General features: G+C 34.4%; 1 protein-coding gene across 1 annotated transcript in view; it reads right to left on the bottom strand.

Moving 5' to 3' along the window:
* Window positions 1–21,060: 21,060 nt before the first annotated feature.
* LOC145292929 (arylsulfatase I-like) overlaps window positions 21,061–24,769 on the bottom strand; it is an 84,854-nt gene continuing 81,145 nt past the window's right edge. The window contains exon 14 of the mRNA XM_080139098.1: window positions 21,061–21,382. Coding sequence (XP_079995224.1) covers window positions 21,210–21,382 — 173 coding nt within the window. The 3' untranslated portion in view covers window positions 21,061–21,209. The remainder of the gene's footprint in view (window positions 21,383–24,769) is intronic.

Consider the following 24,769-nt stretch of genomic DNA (forward strand, 5'->3'; position numbering starts at 1 on the left):
TTACATCCATCGCCAAACTGGAAGTGACGTAGGTTTAAATTAAGGCAAGTCAATTGAAAAGAGGGAATGACTTTCGAAAATATCAGCGAAAAAACGACCCCTTCCTGTAGAAAAGTGCCCAGTTGAGGATGAAGGAATTAATGTTTTTAGCCAATTTTTCGATATTTGTTGTCCGAAGGGTCGACGTTCAAAACGATACTGATCTCACAAAAATCCATTGCCTCTGTCGAAAATTTTAGGCAGACATACAAACATACATACATTTAAACAGACATACGTACATACATACATTTAAACAGACATACAAACATACATACATTTAAACAGACATACGTACATACATACATTTAAACAGACAGGTAAGATTTATATTATAGACTAGCGGGGGCTACCCGGCATGGCCCAGGTGTTTGTAGGTGTGTGTGTTGGAGGGGGGGGGGAGCAAAACAACCCTGTTTTAAAAAAAAACGTTGGCCGAGTGATGGAGTACTGTTGCCACATCTAGGTAGGAGCTGCTAGAAGCAGCTTATCCTGCCTTGACAGAGTTCAAAATAGACTCCGTGAACCCCTTTCTCACAAAAGAAGAAAAAAAAATTTTAGTAGGAAAGTAGGCTTGAACCCCGAACCTTTGACGTGGAGGTGGAAACGAAATGGAAAAAACCCTGGGACCTAACCATCTCGGCCACAAGAGAAGAGGAATAAAAGCATCTTAATTTAACGTTTATAAAATGAAATAACAGGTGCGAGAAACTTAAGTCGCGTGATGTTTGACCTTGAAACATGACGTGGCTGCAAGCCAGTTTTTGCTTGTTTTATACTGAAAAGCGAAAGAAACACACGGCGATCGAAATATCTGGAAAAAATAGCGCGTGAAAGTCGGGCAAATTAAATACACACGCAACCCCTGTTCTTAAGTCGTAGATATTATCATTTAGATGTGATATAAAAAGTTTTAAGAAGAAGTGAGTTGACCGATCGCTTCTCGGAAAAAGCCTTTCTCGGACATACACATAAAGCGAACATACATACATACATACATACATACACACATTTTCGCTTTTATATTTATAGACTAGCGGGGGTACCCGGCATTGCCCGGGTGTTTGGAGGTATGTGTGCTGTTAAATAAAAAAGAAACCGGGGGGGGGTAAAAGTTGGTAGGATCGAACCCGAAGCCCTGGGGCGAAGTTTGAAAAAAAAATTGGCCAGCCAGAATGAGTTACTGAAAGATGTTTGAATTTATTTAAGTAAGAACCAAATTGACAGGTGCATGCACGGAGGTCGTCGAGCATTACAACGACGACGACAACATAGGTTTGTTTGTTATAAGTGAAGTAAAAAAAGAAAACAACGTTAAAACTTAAGCGGGGGGGGATAGTCAAAACATCGAAAAACAAACACAAAAAAAACTAACATAAGGCAAACGAACGATGAAAACAGAAAAACAAATACAGGAAAAATGACTTAAATAAGCCTGTTTCGATATTAAAATTTAAAAATTCGGTGGGTACCCGGGTGTTTTTGGGTGTGTGGATTTGAACCCAAAACGTTTAGATAATGAACCAATGCGTTAACCAACTGACCTAATGCAACATACATGAAATGTAGTCAGTTTTTTAACTATTTAAAGTAAATCAGTTTATGACGTCATCTGATGCATGTGTAGAACCGGTCGTCGTCACAAGAGGGCCGTTTTTGTTAACCCCCCCATCGAAAATTGTCGATTTCGGGGTGAAAAAATGAACGTTTTTGGCCAATTTTTCGATATTTTTTGAGCGAAGAATGGAGCTTCAATATGGTATCGAGTTTGTGAATTTTTGTTGTGTTTGTCGAAAGTTTTTAGCAGACACACAAACATAGACACATACACACATACATTTTCGCTTTTATATATATAGATAGATTAGAGTAGTAGTGCGGTGACTGAATCGCAAAATGATTTGAATGAATGCTAAAAAGCAAATGGCTTGAATACCTTTCTCTCTTTCTTTCTCCACTTCGTTGGAATTCAGGAAGTTACTCTTCACAGAAATGTGATTACTCAAAAATGTTTTCAACCAATGAGAACCATTTCAAACCCTAAAAGTAACATGTAAATTTGACAAGGCAATGATAACTTAGAAACTCATATATAATGAGGAAATAAATGGATAAAAGCTAAAGGGAGACTTCACTAGTCAGACGCACTTTGAACAGAACCGAAAGAACACATGTTCTTTAACCCCTTTCTCCCATGCCTTTAGCTAGGGGAATCGAGAGGCGAAAAGGAACACATCAATGACTCGCATACAAGCTTCTTCATTTCACACATATTCTTACACATTAGCAACAGATGAACAGAAACAAATTGCTACTCATAGCTATAGAAGACTAACAAGAACAAGATAAACCAATGCACACACATACAAAATGCCACGCTGCCAAATACTCACATATATGTACTAATTACACTATGAGCACACTGATCTACACATTTCTAAGCCTGGTGAGTATCAAATTAACTTTCATTACCCAAACACAAATTTACATAAATGGAAATTTTATATTAATTGAAAATAACTTTTATATTCTTATCAAATGTAAATTGCTCCTGGCTTTAATGTCCAAAATAAAAAAAAAATTAAAAAAAAACGTTCCCACTACTCTGCTGTCTAATTTCTTCCAACTGCAAAAACACAACTCTCTGCTCACAAAATTCATTCCTTGTCACCAAATCCTAAATCACAGAGTCTGTATAAAAGTCAGACTTTTATACTACAATCAGCAGCATCTCATTTGCATAAAGCAATCTGCTAGATTAGCATAAAACCGGAAAGGCAGCCATTTTTTTTCTTTTCTTTCTTTTTATCTGCATGGGACCGCACAAGAAACAGGTGTATACTGATTTGTTAATGCCTTTTACTTACACGACCCCTTGATTTTTAAGATCAATAATCAGTCTCTAGTTCACCATCCATGCTGAACATCTTCATTTGCAGTGCAACCGTTGCACCAGTTCTTCTTGCAGAACTTCTTCAACCTCCTCCTTTGCCAGCAAAGAAACTCTTCATATGTCCAAGATATGACATGGCATTCCGTCTACTGCCACTATGTTCTTGGAGAGTACTTCAGTTATAAGACCTCTTCCCCATCGTGTTGTACAACAAAGATTGGGTGGCTTCACCCACACTTCTCCATCAACTACAATTTCTGCTTTTCTCTGTTATGCTTTTTTCTGTTACAGCCAATGGATGTTTCCATTCATACGTGAAAAGATATCAATGTGACACTGACATTTCATCTTGGTCAGACTTTGGTGCCATATTGTACCAAAATATCGCCTGTTGGGGCAAAATTTGACTTCTTGTAGCCACAGCTTTTATAGTATAATGGTGCGTCTCTAGAATCCCATTGCCATTCAACCGATATGCAGCTTGAAAATATTGCCTAACATTCCAATTCGCACATAGCTCTCTAAAAATTTCTGAGCGAAAAGACATATCGTCATCAGCTAGACCTTCTTCTATCAGTCCCCTTTCCATAAACACCTCCTCAACAATTTTATTAACTTCTTCTGCCATTTCCATTCTCATTCTTTGTCATATTGCTCACAGGCAATCATATTCAGATATGGTTTGTATTGATAATGAGTGATGTCAATGGCCAGTCACCTCCAATTTTCTGCTACATGTAATTCCCCTTTTTGTGTTTAACCAGCGCAGGGTTCTTCCCTGCAACCTCTCTCCCACAGAAGAGACGTTGCGAGCCTGTCTTTGTTTATCGTTATTTCCATGGCAAATGCTCGTCTGAGCTCCAATCTCTGGTCCCCCCTCGCCAATCTTTCACGATAAACACCCGTCTAGCTAAAACAACTGTCAGTCATTTTCGCCACTCTTTATCTGTGCCTAAATCAAAATGTAGATTCAATGAGCAAAGTTTCTTTCTTAGAAGTGCACGCCTGTGAAACTCTCTTCCATTTGCCTGTTTCCCACCTGACTCCAACTTGGATGTCTTCAGGTCCAACATAAACAAATTCCTGATGAACCGCCCCCTCCCTTAAGTAAGACACTTTATCAAATCTCCAATACTAACGATTACTACGATACTATCCCATTGATTACCGTACACGCAATAACCCTTATCCCCGAGTGGCTTCTGGGCCTTGATAAGTGGTGACTACCATGTAAAAAAAAAAAATGGATTGACATTCCCTATATTGCTGCACTACCTCTCGGACATCTTCCATCGTGATGTGTCGATTCACTTTTTTCACTAAGTATAAAGTTTGTTCTTTTCCGAAGTGATGAAGCTTATACAGGTCATTTAGCTGTAATTCTACCATACAGCACACTGGAGCCACAGCCTTCTTTTCCCTTAGCCAAGACTTCTTCACTCTGGTCAATCCATCAGCTTTACTCTTCTGTGTTAGAACCAAGATAACAATTACCTATTTCTAATAATACCCTTAATGCTAGGTGGCTAGCATCACTCCATATCACCCCTTCACGGCTCCTGTTTACATGCCATTCTCCCTTCACCAGTTCCATATTTTTCACTTCTGCAGTGACTTCTTGTATCACGAGCAGCACTCTTCAGTCAATCGCATCCCCCTATCGGTCTATACCCGTCTGCCTCTAAATAAAGCTGCATGTTGTTTGCAACGATCCGATTATAGAGTAATGGCCAACCAACTTTCCACATATTGAGAAAAGCTCTCTCTTGGTCAGGCCCTGCCTAGCTTCAGGGATTTCATTTCCTCAGCCAAACATCAATTTTCTTGCCTTATTGTGCTGTAATCTCAATCCCAAAGCCATTCTATTTTCCAATGATTCAGATGGTTTAGCCATCATTTCGTATGTTTTTACATGATTCCTCACCCTTTCCGCAGACACCACGGTATCGTCTACCAGCATATCATCAATGTAGGAGTAGGTGGCTCTCTAAACAACATCATCTTTGGCCAGCACAGTCTTAAGAATTGCTGTCATGATCTTTGGTTCAGAGTTCAATCCAAATCCTGGTCTGGTCAAACAATAAATTTGACCTTTATACTCGACCAATTGATACTGCCATAGTTTTTCATCTACATGGATTTGTAGATAGGCTGACTTTAGGTCCACAATTTTAGTTGATTGTTCCATTCTTCTCCACTCTCTCATAACTGCTTCACACATGTCAATTCCATCTTTTGTGTGCCTAGCCACACATTTGTTTAATTCTTGGCAGTCCATCCTACAATATCTTGACTTCTATTTACTCGCAGGGAGACTTGGCGTTAACTGATGAATGATGATCAACGAATGTTTTACATTTCCATATTTTTATTGTCATGGAAATCAGTGAAATTGTCCATTTTTCAATCTAATCAGTTGTTATTCCTGGTTTGTTTTTGTTCTTTTCCACATTTCTCACATTTTTTTCACATTTCTTCATACGTTTCTTAATAAACAGGAACATTTTGCAATTTATGACTATCATAAATTGTAGTTTCATTTAATGCCTCAACCAGCAAATTCTAGCCTACCTACAATTATAACTCGCTAATTTCTTTCTGTCCTCTTATGAGAAGAATAGCAAGAACAGCATTCTTTGAAACTCCGCGGAATAAGGACTTTGAACATTGTTTGCAGGAGTATTCTGTTGAATAATAAATTTGATTGTAAATTTTAATGTACAGTTTTAATTTCTTTTAATTTTAGCAGGCATATTATATAGAATAGCGCCCAAAAGTTGTTGTTCAGCCATATTTTTCTCAAGCACTTTCTATCAGTGCATCTGATTATCGTCAGGAGCAATTGTTGTTGTTTTCTTTTCCTTTGAGGCTTAGTGTGTTATATATATATATATATATATTTTTTAATTAGCTATGAAGGTGGGCGCAGAAGGATTGGGGCGAATTATTTTTATTTTATTTTATTTTATTTTATTTTTTAGTTTCGATTTTCCTATTTTATAGTTAATTAATTTAGTTTCATGCTAGTTATTAAATACTGTTAGTATATTTGTTCCAGTGTTACTATAAAAACCAATTACACACTAACTAAAAAACAGTCAAAAAAAATAATAACAAACCTAATTCAAAGACACACCAGACCCACTGACCAAAACAAAAAGATCAAACTAATAATATATTATACTAAATTTAAAACTTCCAATCTAATAATTAAAAACAATAATAATACTAACACCACACTAAACCAAACTAATGTAGCGTATGAATTTATTTGCCCCTTCAAAGAATGTCTCCGAACCCACTCTAAAAACTCATACAACGCATACATACACCACACAACAACAACACTCTTCTGACGACTAACCTATCATTTAGCTGACAATAGTGCCATAAAACAACACCTAACATCCCATGATAAAAACCTACAGTCGTCTGACATTAGAAATATCTTAATTAAGAATACTAAAATACCTTAACTAAGAATACTAAAATTTGATATCTTAACAACTGCACACAACGACTAAAATTACTAGAAGCCATACTTATATAAAAACTACAGCCCTTTTTAAACTGGATCTCATTTAACACCGGAACAAATATACTAAATAGATAGTGGGGAAAATTATTGATAGTGTTTGCAGCTAGATGAGTGTTTCTCATGAAAGTTTGGCGAGGGGGACCATAGATTGGGGCTCAGACGAGCACTTGCCATAAAATAACAATAAAGCAGAGACAAACTCGCAACATCTCTTCTGTGAGAAAGAGGTTGTAGGGAAGAGAAAAGGACATCCCCTACAAGGCTACAAAGTCTCTCTATCAAGGCAGGATAACAGCTCCTGCTAGAAAGGATTTATAGTATATATTTTATTTAGTATTTATAGTATATATATATATATATATATATATATATATATATATATATATATATATATATATATATATATATAGGTAGAGAATTGCATCAGCAGTGAGGTATCTACTGGATCAATAGAAGGATCCCACTATTTTTCTAGCAGCCTTGGCAACAGATTTGATGTATGTATTCCATTTTAGATCAGGAGTAAAGGTCAAGCCCAGTAGCTTGTCAAAACATGAAGCCTCCCCAAGACGAGAGGCATTCATTTCAATTGAAGCCAGATGGGGATCAGAGCTTTGATGATATCAATTTTATTTATTTGTATTGATGATTTTATTATTTGTATTGAACTATGTAGCACAATATTACATCTTGAATATTTATAAGGACTTATTAATTTATCTCATTTGGGTCAGTTCTATATTTTAAATACAATGGACACTATTTTCATAGAAATGTTAATAAATATTTGCTGCATGTTATTGGTGTTTCTGTCCAAAAAATAATTTTTTGTGCTATCCGGAAAAAATATCAGCTTTATCAAAACATATTTGTTGATTAAATATATTTTTCATTTCATGAAATTTCCACAGGTCCTGCTAATACATATTAGCGTGGGTGTATGCAATTATATTTTATAAAAAATCATAAAAACAAAACTAAACAAAAATGTTACAGGTACGGAAAGAGATTTGAAACATTAGGTTTAACTACTTTGCTAAAGACACTTTGCTAAAGAGAGGAAGGAGAATTGATTTAATTGAAACTTTTAAAATAATTAATGATGATTTGATTATTATTTTTTTTTTCTTACCTTCACCCCAAACATCACCACTTGGACGTAAGGGGCTACTAATTGCAATGATGATCAACGAATGTTTTACATTTCCATATTTTATTTTGGCAATTAGGGACCTCAACAGTGAAGAGATGTGATTTTGTTGGTAAATGGGTTTGTCAGGTATATGTACGTCGAGGGGCACAAGTGCAACAATTTTATCAGACCACATTCCATTAAACTACTTGTAAAACAGGCACAGGGATGCAACAAGTGGGAGAGATTAGTGGTATACGCACCAACCCAGATGTGGCAGCAATTCTTCATGCACAGCGAATCGTGGCTTTGTAGAAGTACAGGATACTCGCAGGTATGAACAGTCTTCTAGCATGGTAGAGAGAGCCCACTTTCCTCACAGAAGCCTTCGTAATGTTCTCAGTGTATTTGTTCCAGTTCATATTTCCTGTGAATGCTAAGCTGAGGAGTTTGAAGGAAGAATTCTCAGGTAGGGAGTTATTTGTCATGGATATCGATGGTTGGAGAGGTTTCTTGTAATTGTTAAAGGAAAGTATTTTAGTCTTAGTAGCATTAAATGTTACCATTAATTTATGGCCCCATTCCACTATAGACTGGAGATAGTTTTCCAAAGATTCCATTATTGTCTTAAATTTGCGTACATATCTCATTATTGATCCGGAAATTTACTCTCATGGCAGATTTCAAAAATCAAATCTTTTAATTGTTGCATAATTAAGCAAGAAAGTTAGTTTATTGTTTTGTAAAATTGTAAGAACAAAGCTCCCCTACACCACCACCACCACCACCACTCAACAATTGTGCACAAACAAGTTTTTGATGAGCTGTTCTACTTAAGTTAAAAAATTTACCGAATTTCCATTACTAACGATTACTATGTTGTCCAATTGACTACGGTACACGCTTTAACCCTTATCCTCGAGTTGCCTCTGGGCCTTGATAAGTGGTGATTCCTATGTAAAAAAAAAATAAAACAAAAAAAAACAAGCAAACAAACAAACAAACATACTGCAGTTTAGCAAACAATTCAGTGCATATTGCCACTCCACCCCTAAACAAACAACTTTTTTACAAATATTTTCATACTGTAGATAAAAAAAACAAAAAACTTAGTATTTTGTGTGGAAAGAATTTTTCTGATCCTTTCTGGTGATTTTACTTCTGGCGTGGAGGAGTACAATTCTTCGTTTACTCAAATTCACCAAGTAATGCCGGGACATAGGTTCTACAAGTTTTTGATAAAATCAAGATTTCTGTATTTGTTACATATTGTTTTTATTAAAAATTTATAGATTTAAAAACAATACCCAACATAGCATTAATCGAATATTTACATCAAATGTTTTTTATTTTTATACATTTCAAAAATTTCAGAGCTATTTTCATAAACAATAAATGTATAAATCATGATGTTATGAAAAACCTAGAAGAATACTCGTCTCAGGACAGGTAAAATTATATTCCCAAACAGAATTGTTTTACACCACTATTGTGTCTACGTGCAAAGATTAAAATCAAGATATCATGCTACTAAACCATTTTCTTATTCTCGTTCTGAGCAAAATAACATGATCTTGATTCTAGAGAAATGTCTAAAATTTTAGGGGTCTTCAGAAGAAATTAAAATTCAGGGAATCTTTGCTACATTAGTCTCTAACGATTACGAATCAAATTTAATGCAAATCTGTAATATTTGGATTTTCAAATGAGAGCCAATATTATGCCCCTCAAAATCCACTTGAAATACTCCAAAAAAGTGAAATTTGGAGAATATTTATTTATTAATGTTTAATATCTATTGTAACATATTTACCAAAATCGGAGGTATCTGAATTTTCGCAAAGAACTTTCATTCCATTTTGCTTACTTGGCATAAAAAATTAAAGTAAATATAGCACATATTACCCACACTCACATCCAGTAACTGTGTTCAGAAATGTATAATAACTGATTAATTAATGAAAACTATACATATAAATATATACATATCTATATATCTATAAAAGTGAACGTGTCTATCTGTCTGTGTCTGTTTGTGTGTCAGTCTGTGTACATTTCCCTACGCAATAACTCTGTCAATTTTTAGTCTACAGACTCGAAATTTGATATACAGGGTACTGAGATTCAGGAAAATCTATGTGATCGGTTTTCGGACAGAAATTTGGCTGTTAAGGGGTAAAAGTTCAACGATTTGACCTCTGAGAACTCTACCAAAATCCTCCGACAATTTTGGGTCTAAACACTTGAAATTTTGGATATAGGTTTCTTGGACATGAATCTAAGTTAGTAACTTGATTTGAGCCCAAAACAATATATGTTAAGGGGCCATAATAGGGGTGAAATTTAAAAAGAATTGACCGTTTTTTCTTTTTTTTTTTTTGTTTTTTTGTTTTTTTTTGCTCAGTATACACCTCCAAACACCCGGGCACCCATGCTAGTATATATATAAAAGTGTGAGTGTGTGTATGTGTGTGTGTGTGTGTGTACAAATAACTCTGTGCCAATATTCGGTTTCGAGACTCGAGATTTGACTTAAGGAGTATTGAGATTTGGGAAAATCTTTTTAATCGGTTTTCGCCCAGAAATATGGCTACCAAGAGGTCAAAGTTCAACGATTTGACCTTTCAAAACTCTACAAAACTCCTCTGCCAATTTTGTGTCTAAACACTTGAAATTTAAAATGTAGGTTACTTGGACATGGATCAAACTTTTTAATTTGATTTGAGCCCAAAAAAATAAATGTTAAGGGGTCAAAATTGGGGTCAAAGTTTAAAAAAATTTGACCTCTGTAGTCGCTACCAAATTACTTAGCCAATTTCTGGACTAAACATTTAAAATTTTACATAAAGCGTATTCAGACATAGGGCAAGTTTTTTAATCGGTTTGAGTTGAAAATTTGGACTGCCAAGGGGTCAAAGTTCAAAAGATTTGACCTTTGCAGTGTCTAGCAAACTATTCAGCCAATTTTGGGTCTAAACATTTGAAATTTATACATAATGGGTATTCAAACATGCAGCAAGTATTTTAATCAATTTTGAGGCGAAAATTTGACTGCCAAGAGGTCAAAGTTGAAAGATTTGACCTTTGCAGATTCTACCAAACTCCACCGCCGATTTTGGGTCTAAACACTTGAAATTTTAGATATAAGTAACTTGGACATGGGTAAAATTTTGTATTTTGATTTGGACCAAAATAAATGTTAAGGATTCAAAATTGGGATCAAATTTAAAAAAAAAAATTATACAAAATTACTCAGACAAATTTTGGTCTAAACATGTGAAATCTTACATAAAGTATATTCACACGTAGGGCAAGTTATGAACGGTACATAGGGCCCGAGCAAAGCCGGGTTGAACTGCTAGTATATATATAATTATTCTTTTTTTATATACATACAGACACTAGTGCTTTATGCTTATGCAATCATCAGTGTAAAGAGTAACAATTCCTGCCAATTGGAAGATTCAAACCCATCTACAAAGCTTTAACTCTATTTGCTAAGTCTTTACCTCCGGGCCACTAAACAACTGCTACGAGAATGAAAGGGATTAATAACTAATAAACGCGCACTTCGGGTGCAAACATTAGACAATCCAGAGTGTTCCAATGACGGAACTTATGAATGAGGCATAAACGTTACTTGACTGCCTCTTACTTCCCAGGCAGTGCCATTCTTAAGTATTCTTAAAGGGGTTTGATAACTATAATTAAATAATATACTGCTATTCATTTTTAATTTTACTGTGTTATTTTCCCTCTATATCTGCAATATTATTATTATTATTATTATTATTATTATTATTATTATTATTATTATCATATCTGCAATAGTTTCGTCGATATAAATAGTAATTTATTAAAGTAATATAATACAGACAAATAAATTACAAAACCTTTTCTTAAAATATGATTTACATGTTTATTAATATGGTGTCGTTCCCTTTCATATACTTTTCCCTCTTTTTCCTCTTGCGATGTTAGATTTTTTTTATTGTTTATGAAGCATATGATTTTATTTACAAAATAAAATAGCAAATAAATATAAATATGCTTGGTCTGAAATAAAAACGTTTAATTATAGTTTTTTTTTTAAAATTATTTAAAGAGTTTTCATTTAATAAATTCCCCAAATAATTTTTTAAAAAAAGAAAAAGAAAAAAGGCCATGCCGTCTTTTCTACTTAATTCATTTGCTTATTTCATTTTTGGTCAAATTAGGTTAAAAAAAAAAAATTAATAGGTTTAACATTACTTTATATATATATATATATATATATATATATACTAGCAGGACCTGTTAACCGGCGTTGCCTCCTCTTGCAAAAAAGGTTGTTATTGGGAGGCCACTGCCATCCCTGAACAATTACGGACACTGGCAGCCATGGCCAAAATGAAATAATCTGGCTTTCACTGCTGATTAGTGATGGTTTAGGGCGATAACATGCAGGTACTGTTTTGATTTTAAAAAAAGCAATTAAGGGAATACGTAAATTAGTATGAATTAATAAACTTACAAAAACTGGTCCATTAGAATAATAATGGAGACTAAAAACAGAAGTTTTCGAAGTTAGGCATTCTCACGGTATATGAACTGTTTAGAGTGATCAAAGTCAGTGGTATCAGTCCTAGCTGTTTCTGTTTATTGTTCAAGTTTTCCTCTTGTTTTCAACTCTTGCACTAAAGTAAATTCCATTTTTATGTCATCTTTTTTTAACGTGTAAGACAAAAAAATTACGACTTTTTTCACTTCACTTCTTTGAATATTGTTATGTTAAGAAAAGGGTTAGGAATAGACATCCCAAACTCCCCATGTTAAGAACGGCTTTTGGAATAGACACCACCACCTCTCCATCTTAAGAACGGCATTCAGACCCCCCCCCCAACATCAGCTTTCAGAGTAGACAACTCCCTTTTTATTGGAGAGGATGTGGAAAAATAATTCCCCCAATGATCATCGTTGTCAGCATACTCATCTGCAAATGCTAAAAAAAAAAAAATATGGGATGGCAGTGTCTGTAGGAGAGAAGTAAATTTGTTTAGTACGCATGACACATGCGTACAAACCTGGCAACCAGTGAATTACAGTGCATACGGTTTTTATATCTCTATATGTACTTGTCTCCGCAAAATTTGAATGAGATTTTCTTAATCAGCATTGTCGAAAACCTATGTAAGTAGTCATTCTAAAGAAAATTGTAGAGGTTGACCTAATGTCCACAGTTACCCTCCACCACACAAAAAACTTAACGTGTGCGCAATCTCAAGAATCAATCCAGAAAAGAAATTTAAAGAAAATACTCCACTGAATTCAATTCTCTATCTAATGTAATTTATGTTAAAACTGTAGCATAGGCAATCAGTGTAAAAAAAAATCGGTAATTGTGACTAAAATCAGACCCTAACTTGCAAACATGCATGCAGGTCTGTCGATTGAGGTATGGAACCAAAAAATGGAAAATATCTAAATAGGTAATCTTGCAGAATTTGACACAGATTCTTGGGATATCCTGTCAATCATTGGATTAAGCCGAATGCAGTAACAGACGCAGACTAATTTCAAAACAAACAAACCGGAAGAAAATAGATATACACTAACTAAAAATAACAAAAGCCTACTGTATAATGACTGAATATAAATGTTTTGTTTAATTTTTCTCAAGATTTTTTTGCAAATTATTTATCAACATTTTTTTTCAAGTAAAGATGAATGTATTATTTTTAAGTACAGTTTTTATTTTTTCAAGATTTTTTGCATTATTTTTATTTTTGCTCATTTGAGATGGCAACTTACGGGAATGCCCATAACCTTTTAACAGAGTATAGTATCTGTTCTGATACTACACTTCATCTGTTTCTGTCCTCGATTGATGAAAGAAAAATTCAAGACTGAGACAATTTTATTTTTGTCCTAATTCAGATTGTCCCCAATTTTGGCAGTTGGATTTTCCCCACATTAAAAACTGATGCTGTGACTAACTCTGCTCTCATGAAGCGGCAAATAAATAATATCATAGTTCAATAGCATCTGAAAGACTTCATCTTGTACTTGTGCTACATAGCAGGGTGTCTGTATGACTTGGAGGGTTGCATAACGAGTGTATATAAAACAGGTATGTATAAATGAGGGGACCAAACCATGTACATGTTTTATAGTCGTCTATGTAATGTTCGTTATGTGTGTGTGTGTGTGTGTATATGTGTGTGTGTGCACATTTTTAACATGTAATGAACAGGTATGGATACCTTCAACAACAGTTCAACAAATGAGACAAGTAGCACCAATGTCTGCTTGCTCAGACAAGGGAAGTACATACCATTTTTGGTCGCAACCATCGCTGTATTGTTCCAGATGTGTTGAACGATTACTAACCAGCTGAGAATTTGCTTGTCTTTTCCACTTATTCCAACTTGTTTGCTCAAGATTTCTCAACTAACTCCTAATTCGCCTGTATATATTCAAATTAATCCTTTATGCTTACATCATTTGACTACACAAAGACCTAACAGGTGACTTATCAATCACGTTTTCTCTGGCCCAATTTTATTGTTTTTATATCTAGCTTTGAAAACCTATTTTTTTATGTCCACTATGGAGACATAAGTTGCATGGGCATTATAAAGGGAGATGAGTAGCGATATGTTTGTTCACATTACACTTGAACTTCTGCATATTAGTACAGTTGGGAAAGCAGAATCCCGGAAGGAAGTTCCAAAGACTTGCAGTTCTGGGGAAGAAACTATTGGAGTAATAGGCTTTCTTACACCTAGGGAACTCTACTGTAAAGGGATGGGACTTAGTTTCTTGTTGGGTTTGTCATGGGTAGTCATGTTGAGGAGGTACAAGTACTTGTAGTTCGTCAGAGCATTCACCATTAAAGTTTTTGTAGAACAAGCAGAGGGATGCAACATTTCGTCGATGGGACAGAGGCTGAAGCCTAGATGACAGTTCAGGACCTATCAGGTTGGCGAGTCTCTTTTGAACCCTGTCCAGGAGTGAGAGACAAGCAGCAGATGCACCAGCCCAAATGTGAGAACAGTACTCTATACATGGGCGAAAGGTGGCCTTATAGAGGTACAGGATACTTTCAGGCGTAAGTAATTTTCTAGCACGGTAGAGAGAGCCCACCTTCTTTGCAGCAGCCTTGGCAATGCTCTCAATGTATCTATTCCAGTTCATGTTCCCTGTAAACGTTAGGCCGAGGAGTTTAAAAGAAGTACTTTCAGGTAATCTATTCTTGGCCATTGCTATTGGTGGTAGAGAAGGTTTCTTGTAATTATTGAATGAAACTAGTTTAGTCTTGGCACCATTGAATATGATCATCCATTTTTGTCCCCATTCCACTACAGATTTGAGGTTATCCTTTCCTTAGATATGTGTTCATTTGTTTTCCCCTCATGCCTGTTATAGAGAGTGGTGTCATCGGCAAATATACCCATCTCCGAAACAATTTTATCAGGGAGGTCATTTATGAATATCAGGAATAATAAAGGTCCAAGGATAGACCCCTGAGGTACTCCCACATTTATATCATATTGTTTAGATGTATGACCGTCGAGAACAACTTGGATTTTTCTCTTACTTAAGAAGGATTTAATTACATTATGTATTCTTCCAGTGATACCATATGCTCTAATTTTCCTTAGAAGACCATCGTGCCATACCCTGTCAAAAGCCTTAGATATATCGAGGGCTACCGCTCTATCGTCCTCTGTTTTGTCCAGTGAACGGTATATACGTTCAGAGACTACAGTTAAGATATCTGCTGTTGAATGGGCTTGCCTAAATCAATATTGATTGTTGGTCAGGAGTTTAGCAGCTGTTAGGTGTTGGACTAGGGCTTGATTAACTAAGGACTCAAATATTTTGGTGAAAAGTGGGAGGAGGCTAATGGAGCGATAATTTAGTGGGTCAGTTCTTTCACCACAATTCTTGAAGACTGGTACCACAGAAGCAGGTTTCCAGCAGTCAGGAAAGCAAGATTCGTTAAGGCATTTATTGTAAAGTTTGGAAAGAACTGGAGCAACCTCAGCAGAGCATTTTTTTAATAGCACAGCCGGGATGAGATCGGGTCCACATGCTTTTGAGGTGTCTAGGTTTTTATGATACTATGTACCTGAGAGGAGTGATTTTTAAATCGTCTAGTGTGCCGTCTGTCTGCAAAGGAAAGTTGGGGAGGGAGTGGTGTGCCGGGTCCAGTGTGGAGCTTGAGGCAAACCGACTGGCAAGCAGGCTAGCCTAGTTGGTTGCCATACAAGCAACCTCATGACTGTTTGATAGTGGGGGAATCGTTGACTGCCCATTATTTACTACACTGTTGTAGATTTTCCAGAAATCATGAGTTCCTAATTTCTGTGCTTTGATGCGTTTTCTGGTGGTTTCAGTGTAACCTGTCTTAGCTGTTGCTATTACTCTCTTACTATTACTTCTAGCTTCTATATACTTCTGCCTGTTTGAACTGGACTTATTTCGGTTTATAATCTATATGATAATAATAATAATAATCTTCTGGCTCAGATAATTCGGCAATACCCCGAGTGAGCTAATCTGCAACACTCGTAATCACATTCTTGTTGTTGAACGTACAAGAATTAAGCCACATCCATTTGGAGGTCAACAATTCCTCAAATATCAATGATACTGCCATCGTTTTTAAAGATTTTCAAACTATTCTATTTTCTATTGACCCCAAAAAGCATAAAATATTATTAATATTTTAATTGATCCCCAGACAAAAGGAGGGTGGTCCTGTAAATTTACCCTTGTTCATTCATCCATTCATCTGTCCACACTTTTTTCAATAACTACACCTTGGAATTTTTTGAAATTTTGCACAAACATTAAACATGATACGAGTAAAAAAGTAACAGAACAGATTTTCCAGGAAAATTCCCTAGAGGTGTCTTTTGGGTTAAAATGTCTAAAATTGACACTTTTGTGCTTATTAAAAAAAAATTGATGCCTTGGATTTTTATAAAATTTTCTGAAAAGTTGTAACTAACTGATTTCTATATAATTTTGTTTGTCTATACTTCGCCATAACTCTTGGGTGTGCCCCAGAGGCTTTTTTAGGGTTAATAAAGACACTCCATTTTTGGGACTATTTTACCATATTTGTCCAAAATTTTCTGTGTATGTCTATTTAGCAGTTTTGCATAGTGCTGAACTCAAATTTAAATATGTTAGACCACTTTTGGGGCTAAATGGTGGAGGTGGAGGTGGGCAAATGATGGACTTAGTCATTTCTTTTTTTGTATGGGGCAGAACTCAAAATTTACATATGTCAAAACCTAAAACTGCACCATTTGTCCATTTTCACCAGGATTTGACGTTCCCTGGGGACTTTGGGGGTTAAATGCGAGGTGGGGGGGACAAATGCTAAACATAGTCATTTTTTTATGCCTTGTTCACTGTGCATTCACGAGGGACCATGTATGCTTCACTTGTTATGTTTAAAAAATGGCTGAAAATTTTTTTTTAAAGTAAATTATTTCAAAATTTGAATTTTCAATATAAGACATATTCATCAGAAATAATATACACTTGTTTTGGTGCTTGTCCAGCGTTCCCTCCATAAAAAACACAAAAATAAAGAAAACTTTGTAGGATGTATGAACATGTGATGGAAAGAAAATATTGTATTCCAAAAATCACATAAATTGATCAAGTAGTTCTATTTTTTATAAATAAAATAATTCTTAAACAATGAATGGGAATTATACTATGTTTGAATTATTTGCAGTTATCTCTCTTGTTCTTTCTGACTGTTTTCAAGATGGCGTCATAAAATTTGATTTTCTTATTTTAAAATAAAACTACTTCATCAATTTACATGATTTTTGGAATATGATATTTTCTTTCCATCATGTGTACATACATCATATTTTTCTTTTTTTTTTGTTTTTTCATGAATGGAAACTTTCTTTTTGTTAGTGACATATTAGTCACTTAGGAGTAAATACATTTGATGGTGTTAATGGGCACAGTTCAAAGGGTAGTATAGTGACTTAACATATGATGAAATAATAAAATACAGTGCCACTATATCACTAATAAAAAGAAAATATTTATTAGTTCTGATGATGACATCTTACATCGAAAATTCAAATTTTAAAATAGATAAATAATTTATATAAAAAATTTGCATTGGTCGTTTGGCTTTCAACTGTTTTTAAATATAATTAAAATAACGCTTCAAATGTGGGACCATATTTTTTTTCACTATTAAACTTTTGTAGATTGGTTGGGTCATATAGCATTAAATATCTTTTGCTATTTAGCAAGAAAAAATACCCATGTTCAATGAATTTAATCATTAGAGGTTTATGAATATTCACAAGTATTAATGGCTTGGAATAATTAATTTCAACGAAATTACAACCAAAAATATACTTTTAGTGTCCTAAGAAACCCAACTAGGCTTCCATGTCTCTACTTCATTTCTGCTTTGTTTTAGTGCAAAAAAAAAAAAACCCAAAAAAACTTTGTGTTTCCCAAAGATTGCTCATCAAATTTGATTGACATTTAAGTCGGCTTGTGTCCAAGAGAACCAAAATCATTTTTTTTTAAAACAGTTATAAAACAATAGTCCATACCTCAGGAATGCTTTGCGATGATTGCTGTCCAGAGAGAAGACCAATTAACATCGACACGACGAAGATATAAACAAGTATAAAATTATTTTGTTATTGATGATCAGATTTTGATAATCAATGTTAGACATCTTTGCTCTATTGTTCCATTGTTCAACCTTTTTGTGGACTTGTGTGATCCTTAGACATCAGGGGTTTGATGGAGAATGTGCTTAGAAACACCAGTGTCTTTATTATATTTCTATGTTGTGTTAGTGAAATTCGTTGTTCAACCCTTTTATGGACTAGTGGAGTCCTTAGACACCACAGTAAGTTGTGTGGTACTAAATATCTTTTGTTATTTACCGAGAAAAATATGCATAATCACTGAATTTAACCATCAGCGGTTTATGAAGAAAGTGCTTAGAAACACCAGTGTCTTTCTTGTCTCGACTACATTTCTTTGATGTGTTGGTGCAATTCTAAAATTGTTCAACTCTTTTGCAGAATTATGAGGTCCTCAGATATCCGAGTAAGTCGTTTGGTATTAAATATATTTCCCAAGAAAAATACACATATTCACTGAATTTAACCATCAGAGGTATATGGTTTTAAAGTGCTTAGAAACGCCAGCGGGTTTTCTTGTCTCTACTCCATTTCCTTGTTGTGTTGGTGCAATTTTAAAATTGCAAAGATTATTCATCAAATTTGATTGACATGAAAATCAGTTTGTATCCAAAAACATGCATGTCACTTCTTAACATTGCTTGTATTTATTTGTTTAGTTGAGAAGAAATGTAATTGTTTTTTAAAATAAAGGCGGTTTTCAATATTTTCATTTCTTAAACACATATAAGATAAAGCTTTTTACAATATATATATACAAAAACAATATAAGGTTGCACCACAACAGTCCCGAAGAAAACATGTAAAGTTTGGCAATTCTGAGTTCATGCATTACGTATTTAAATGAACCTCATTGGTTTTCTAGGTAATTTTGTACAACCAGTGTTGGAGTTATTAACTGCCACATATGTTACGTTTATACAAAGACATGAGATTCACTTTTACAACAGAATACAAACATACAAATTGCAGAGGACATCAGCAGATTAGCGACTGTACTTGAAGGTTAAGTGATCATATTCATGCACGTATGAGGAATAAAAAAAAAAAAGGAAAATAAAAGCAGAATCAGTCTCTTTTCTCTCCAATGTTAAACAGGAATCATAGCTCGGCCAAAGGCTAAGAAAGAGAAACATAAGAATGCAACAAAAATAAATCAGTTTATTTTTTATAATACATAGTTTGAGTAATTCTTTCATCTTACACAAAGAACAAATTAAGCTTGAATGACGAGATTCAATTGTGTGTGTTTATATATATATATATATATATATATATATATATATATATATATATATATATATATATATATATATCATTGGTTCTGTCTTGAGAGACAATGGATGCCCCTTGTAATAGTGAGTGGGCATGTAATTCTGAAGCAATGGTTGTACCTCATTTCTCCTGAGTCAGTATTGCCTGATTCCAGTGGCAAGAAGAAGTTCAGGACAACTGGAACAATGCTGAGATAAGTGGATAGAACCACATAGAGCACCTGATATTCCCAAATTGTCACCCATTTTAGTATAGACCAAGATCAACAATGCTTAACTTCAGTTATCTAACCGGAACCGATGTGTCAGCATGATTATGAAGTAAAACAGAAAGTTGGAAAAAACCAAAACAAAACATGTACAACCAAGAAAATTGAAACTGTAAAAATATAATTTCACTATGTCCCTTTCCTTCATCCATAAAAAATTGTTGTGTTGGCATCGACTAATGTTATGGCAAATAGTTATGAAGGGTCAAGGAGAATGGAAAGACAGAAGAAGAAAAACATTAAGTAGCTAGACCTCCACTGGATAAATATGACTAGAACCGGGAAGGTTTTTTTCCACCTAAATTTCAACAAAAAGTAATTGTTGCCGCCAGTGAGAAATCAATGTCAAATGTTGTGATAACGCAAAGTCATTTGCACAGATCATCGAAAGAGGTGGAGAATACTGGAAATCTGGAGTGACTTGCTGTCACACAGTCTCTAGAAAACATCACTGGTTGCTGCCAGTGAGTAATCTCTGATAATGGCCATTGTGAGAACTCCTAGTGAATTATAATAATATATACATAGTGTTGTAGATTTTTTTTATTCCCAGGGGTTAAACGTATGAATCTTCGATGTTTGTAAGATGCTTAATAATAAGTAAAGTTATATTTTAGTATAAATTTTTAGTTATGCACACATTTTGTATAAATAATATATATATACATATATTATTTTTAAAATATAATTATCCACTGACACATGTTTCGTCATCTATGACTCATCAGAGTGGCTGAATCTAGCGAGACTCGAAATCGGGACCCCCAGGGTAATGAGCCTGATTTTTTTACCCACTGATTTAGATTCAGTCACTCTGATGAGTCGTAGACGGCGAAACATGTGTCAGTGGATAATCATATTTTAAAAATAATATATATATATATATATATATATATATATATATATATATATATATACCGCTCTGCATGTGGGGGTACCAAATTGGTTAAAGCGAAAATTATTCCTAACTCGCATTTAGGTTAAAATGCACTTTCGTAAATAATTGAATTTATTCAAAATGTAACGCAAAAACAAAAACATATATATATATATATATATATATATATATATATATATTAAGAATCAATAGATTCAAATGGAATGAATTAGAATAATCAGACAAACTGTTTTATCATCACTCTTCAATATGATTAGAAAAGCAAGTGCTTCAAACTGAGATTGAAACCTGATCGTTTTCTCAACAATCTTACTTCTAATTATGCTACTAACACAAAAAGTCTTAATGTTTATATATGCATTATCAACTGCTTACATGTATATATGAATATGAGAAAATATATGAAAGTCCGTATTTTACAAAAATTTGTTTGGTTTTTCACACAGAAAAACTTTGCTGAATCCTAATGTTCTTAGCACCATCCAGGGGACCAAACACCATTATGATATTTGGGGTTTGCTTCTGGATCTCCTTCTGGATAACGAGCCGGCACCATAGAGCGTTTGTATTTGCGAAGTCGGGCCTTCAGTTTGTTCTTGATACCAGGATACTTTTTAGCCAGATCAAAATGCTCAGTTGGATCCACTGAAAATAAATGAAACAGATTTGTATTTATTAAGCATGTAAAATTATGTTTGTTGCATCATTATCTGCTATGTAATAAGTGTCATATAAATATTTAATCATCATCTTCTTCTTCTTCTATTATATAAAGAGCAAATGTGTGTGCATTTGTATGTCTGCTAAAAACTTTTATCATCAGCATCGAAGTGGCATGAACATGGTACCGTTAGAAATAGCGATCTCTTGGACACATATTATCGAAAAATTGAGAAAGATTGTCAATAATTCTGTGTAGAAATGTTGTTTTGTTTGAAGGGGGGGGGAGTCAGGTAAAAATGTTGCTTTCAACACTGTTTGCAAACCGCACATGCGCAAACGGTTGTCTCATTTTAAAAAGCTAAATTAGCAACATCATAACATCTGTGTCATTGTAGTCCGGTGGAGAATGTGCTTACTTACAATCTTATCTTTTGTGAGTTTGCGTCTTTTTTTTTTTAAATAACACCATAAGTAAGTTTTTTCTATTCTATCTTAATACAATAAGCATAAAAACGTTTATTTTTAACTTTTTTAAACTGCCCAACAATCTCATTCTTTTTCATTTTCGTGTTTTCATCCATTTTACACTGTGACACAGCATTTTTGCATTTTTAACCATATCTTTTGTTTTTCAAATTAAAGTGCACTTACCCCTCTCCATTTCTTCTATTTACTATTTCACGTCTGGAAAAATTACATATTCTGTTTGTCTGTTTGTTTGTCTGTCTCCATTTATTGCTTACAAATTTTGCTTTTGGTTTCCATTCTAGCTGATGGCACCCAATACCACTCCCCCATTAATCTATTATATAAAGGGCAGTTGTATGGTTACATGTCCAACTAAAACTTTAAAATACACAATAAACCCCTACAAAGTTGGTATCTTTTTATTCAGTGTAACACCAGAAAAATAATATCTAAAATTTAGAAAAAAAAAAAAGATTCATACTTTGGAGGTGAAATGGCTATTTGTATCATTGAATCTTATCAAGAAAAAAAGCACGATTTTTAATGTTATATTTATAGTCCTGGAGATGAGTCAGCATTTTTTCAAATTGAAAGATGCGAACTCCAAAGTTAATTTATTGTTTCATAACTATTGTCATTTTTTTGGACCCTGCCTAAGAGGTTGAGACTAGTAGTAGATGCACCAGCCCAGATGTGGCAACAATACTCCATCCATGGGCAAATTGCAGCTTTATAAAGATATAGGATGCTCTCCAATATGAGTATTTTTCTAGCATGGTAGAGGAAAACTACCTTCTTTGCATCAACCTTGGCGATATCCTCAACATATTTATTTCAATCAATGTGGCCTGTAAATGTTAGGTAGAGGAGTTTGAAAGATTGTCTTTCAGGTAGGGTGTTATTTGTCATGGCAGTCGTTGGTTGAGAAGGTTTTTGTAGTTGTCAATGGAAATAAGCTTATTCTTAGTAGCAATAAATGTTACCCTCCATTTATGGCCCCATTCCACTACAGGCTGAAAGCCATTTTCTAGGGTTTCTGCCATTGCCTTATATATTGTGTTCATTCGTTTTTCCCCTCATGTTTATTATAGAGCATGATGTCATCAGCAAATATACCCATCTCAGACACAATTTTATCAGAGAGGTCATTTATGAATATCAGGAATAATAAGATTCAAAGATCGACCCCTGTGTCACACTTATATTCATATCATCAATGAAAATCTGAATTTTTCTCTAGTCTAGAAGGATCTGCTTATGTTAAGTATTCATCCAGAAATGCCGTAGGATTTAATATCATGAGAAGCCCTTCATGCTAGACCTTGTTAAAGGTTTTGGATATATCAAGGGCTACAGCTCTAGTATTTCCTGCCTTATCCAGTGTATGTTATATGCATTCAGAGACGACAGTTAGAATATCAACAGGCTTGTCTAAAACTAGACTGTTGTTCAGAAAGAAGCTAAGGATTTACAAGATGGCAGACTAGTGCTTCATTGATTAAACACTCAAAGATTATAGTGAAGAGAAGAAAGAGACTGATGAGGCAATAATTGAGCGGGTTAGTTCTTTCATCAGAATTCTTGAATATTGGTACAAAAAAAATAATTTTCCAACTATTAGAGAAACAAGACTCAGCTAGGCATTTATTAAATAGTTTGGAGAAGACAAGGGTTTGCACAACGGAGCATTTCTTAATTAGTATGGCAGGAATGAGATCAGGCTCACATGCCTTGGCGGTGTCTAGGTTTTTTATGATATCACAGACATGATACAGGGTGATTTTTAAATCTACAAGTGTGGCTTCTGTATGCAAAGGGAAGTTTAGGAGATAATGGTTTAAGGGGTCTAAGGTAAAGTCGGAGGCAAACTGCTGGGGAAGTAGGTCAGCTTTCTCAGTAGCCGTGCAAGCGACCTCATGGTTTTTGGATAATGGGGGAATTATTGATTGTCTATTATTGCAATACTTTTTATATAATAAAAAAGGTATCATTAAAAAAATTGAAAAGTTTTATTTATAGACACTGGCAAAAAGAACTGATCAATCAAATGGAGCCATGCTCTGTTAGCAACGAATCAGAAACCGAAATCACTCAATAAAACATACTGGATATTTAAAAATTCCATACATAATTTTTCATGCCCACATGAGAAGGAATCTTGCTTTTTATCTGCAAACTTCTACAGTTTAAGACTTATAGAAATTAGCTACCCGCCGAAAACTCTAATTTTCACCTCAGAACATATACAGATTAGCTACCCATCAGAAACTCTTCTAAAATTAAACATGGCTTTCAATTCAAAATCCATTATTCACAACACTATTATAAATTTTCCAGAAATCATAAAATCCTATTTTATGTAATTCCATGTTTCCTGATTACTTTGTTTTCCTTTTTGTATAGAAATACGGAATTTAAAATGGAATTGATAATTATATCAGAATGAGGAATTGAAAGCCGAATCAGTGCTTATGCACTTATGTTACTTTGGCTGAAACATTTTTACAGATTGAAATTTAAACACTATTTTTTTTCATCCATGATGGGTCTTGGTTTTAGTAGTGCTCTGGAGACCTCCTTAAATGCATGCATACAAACATAGTGTTGCCTGTTATAAAGAACTTATTTGTCCTTTTGTTGGTGTTGCCCAGAGCAGATAGTAACCCAAATGTTAAATTACATTAAACAGAAACTTCTCTTCAGATTGGTTTTAGTTACATAAATCGTTTTTGTTAAAGGCCTCAGGCAATATAATATTCAATACTTGGTATATTGTTTTTTTTTGTTTTTTTTTGTTTTTTTTTTCACAAAGGAGTCACCATTTATTAAGGCCCGGAGGCTACTCGAGGATAAAGATTAATGAGTGTACAGTAGTCAGTGGGAAAATGTAGTAATCGTTAG

Source organism: Euprymna scolopes, chromosome 14, assembly GCF_053919585.1.
Source record: "Euprymna scolopes isolate OS-2025 chromosome 14, ASM5391958v1, whole genome shotgun sequence".
Lineage (NCBI taxonomy): Eukaryota > Metazoa > Mollusca > Cephalopoda > Sepiida > Sepiolidae > Euprymna > Euprymna scolopes.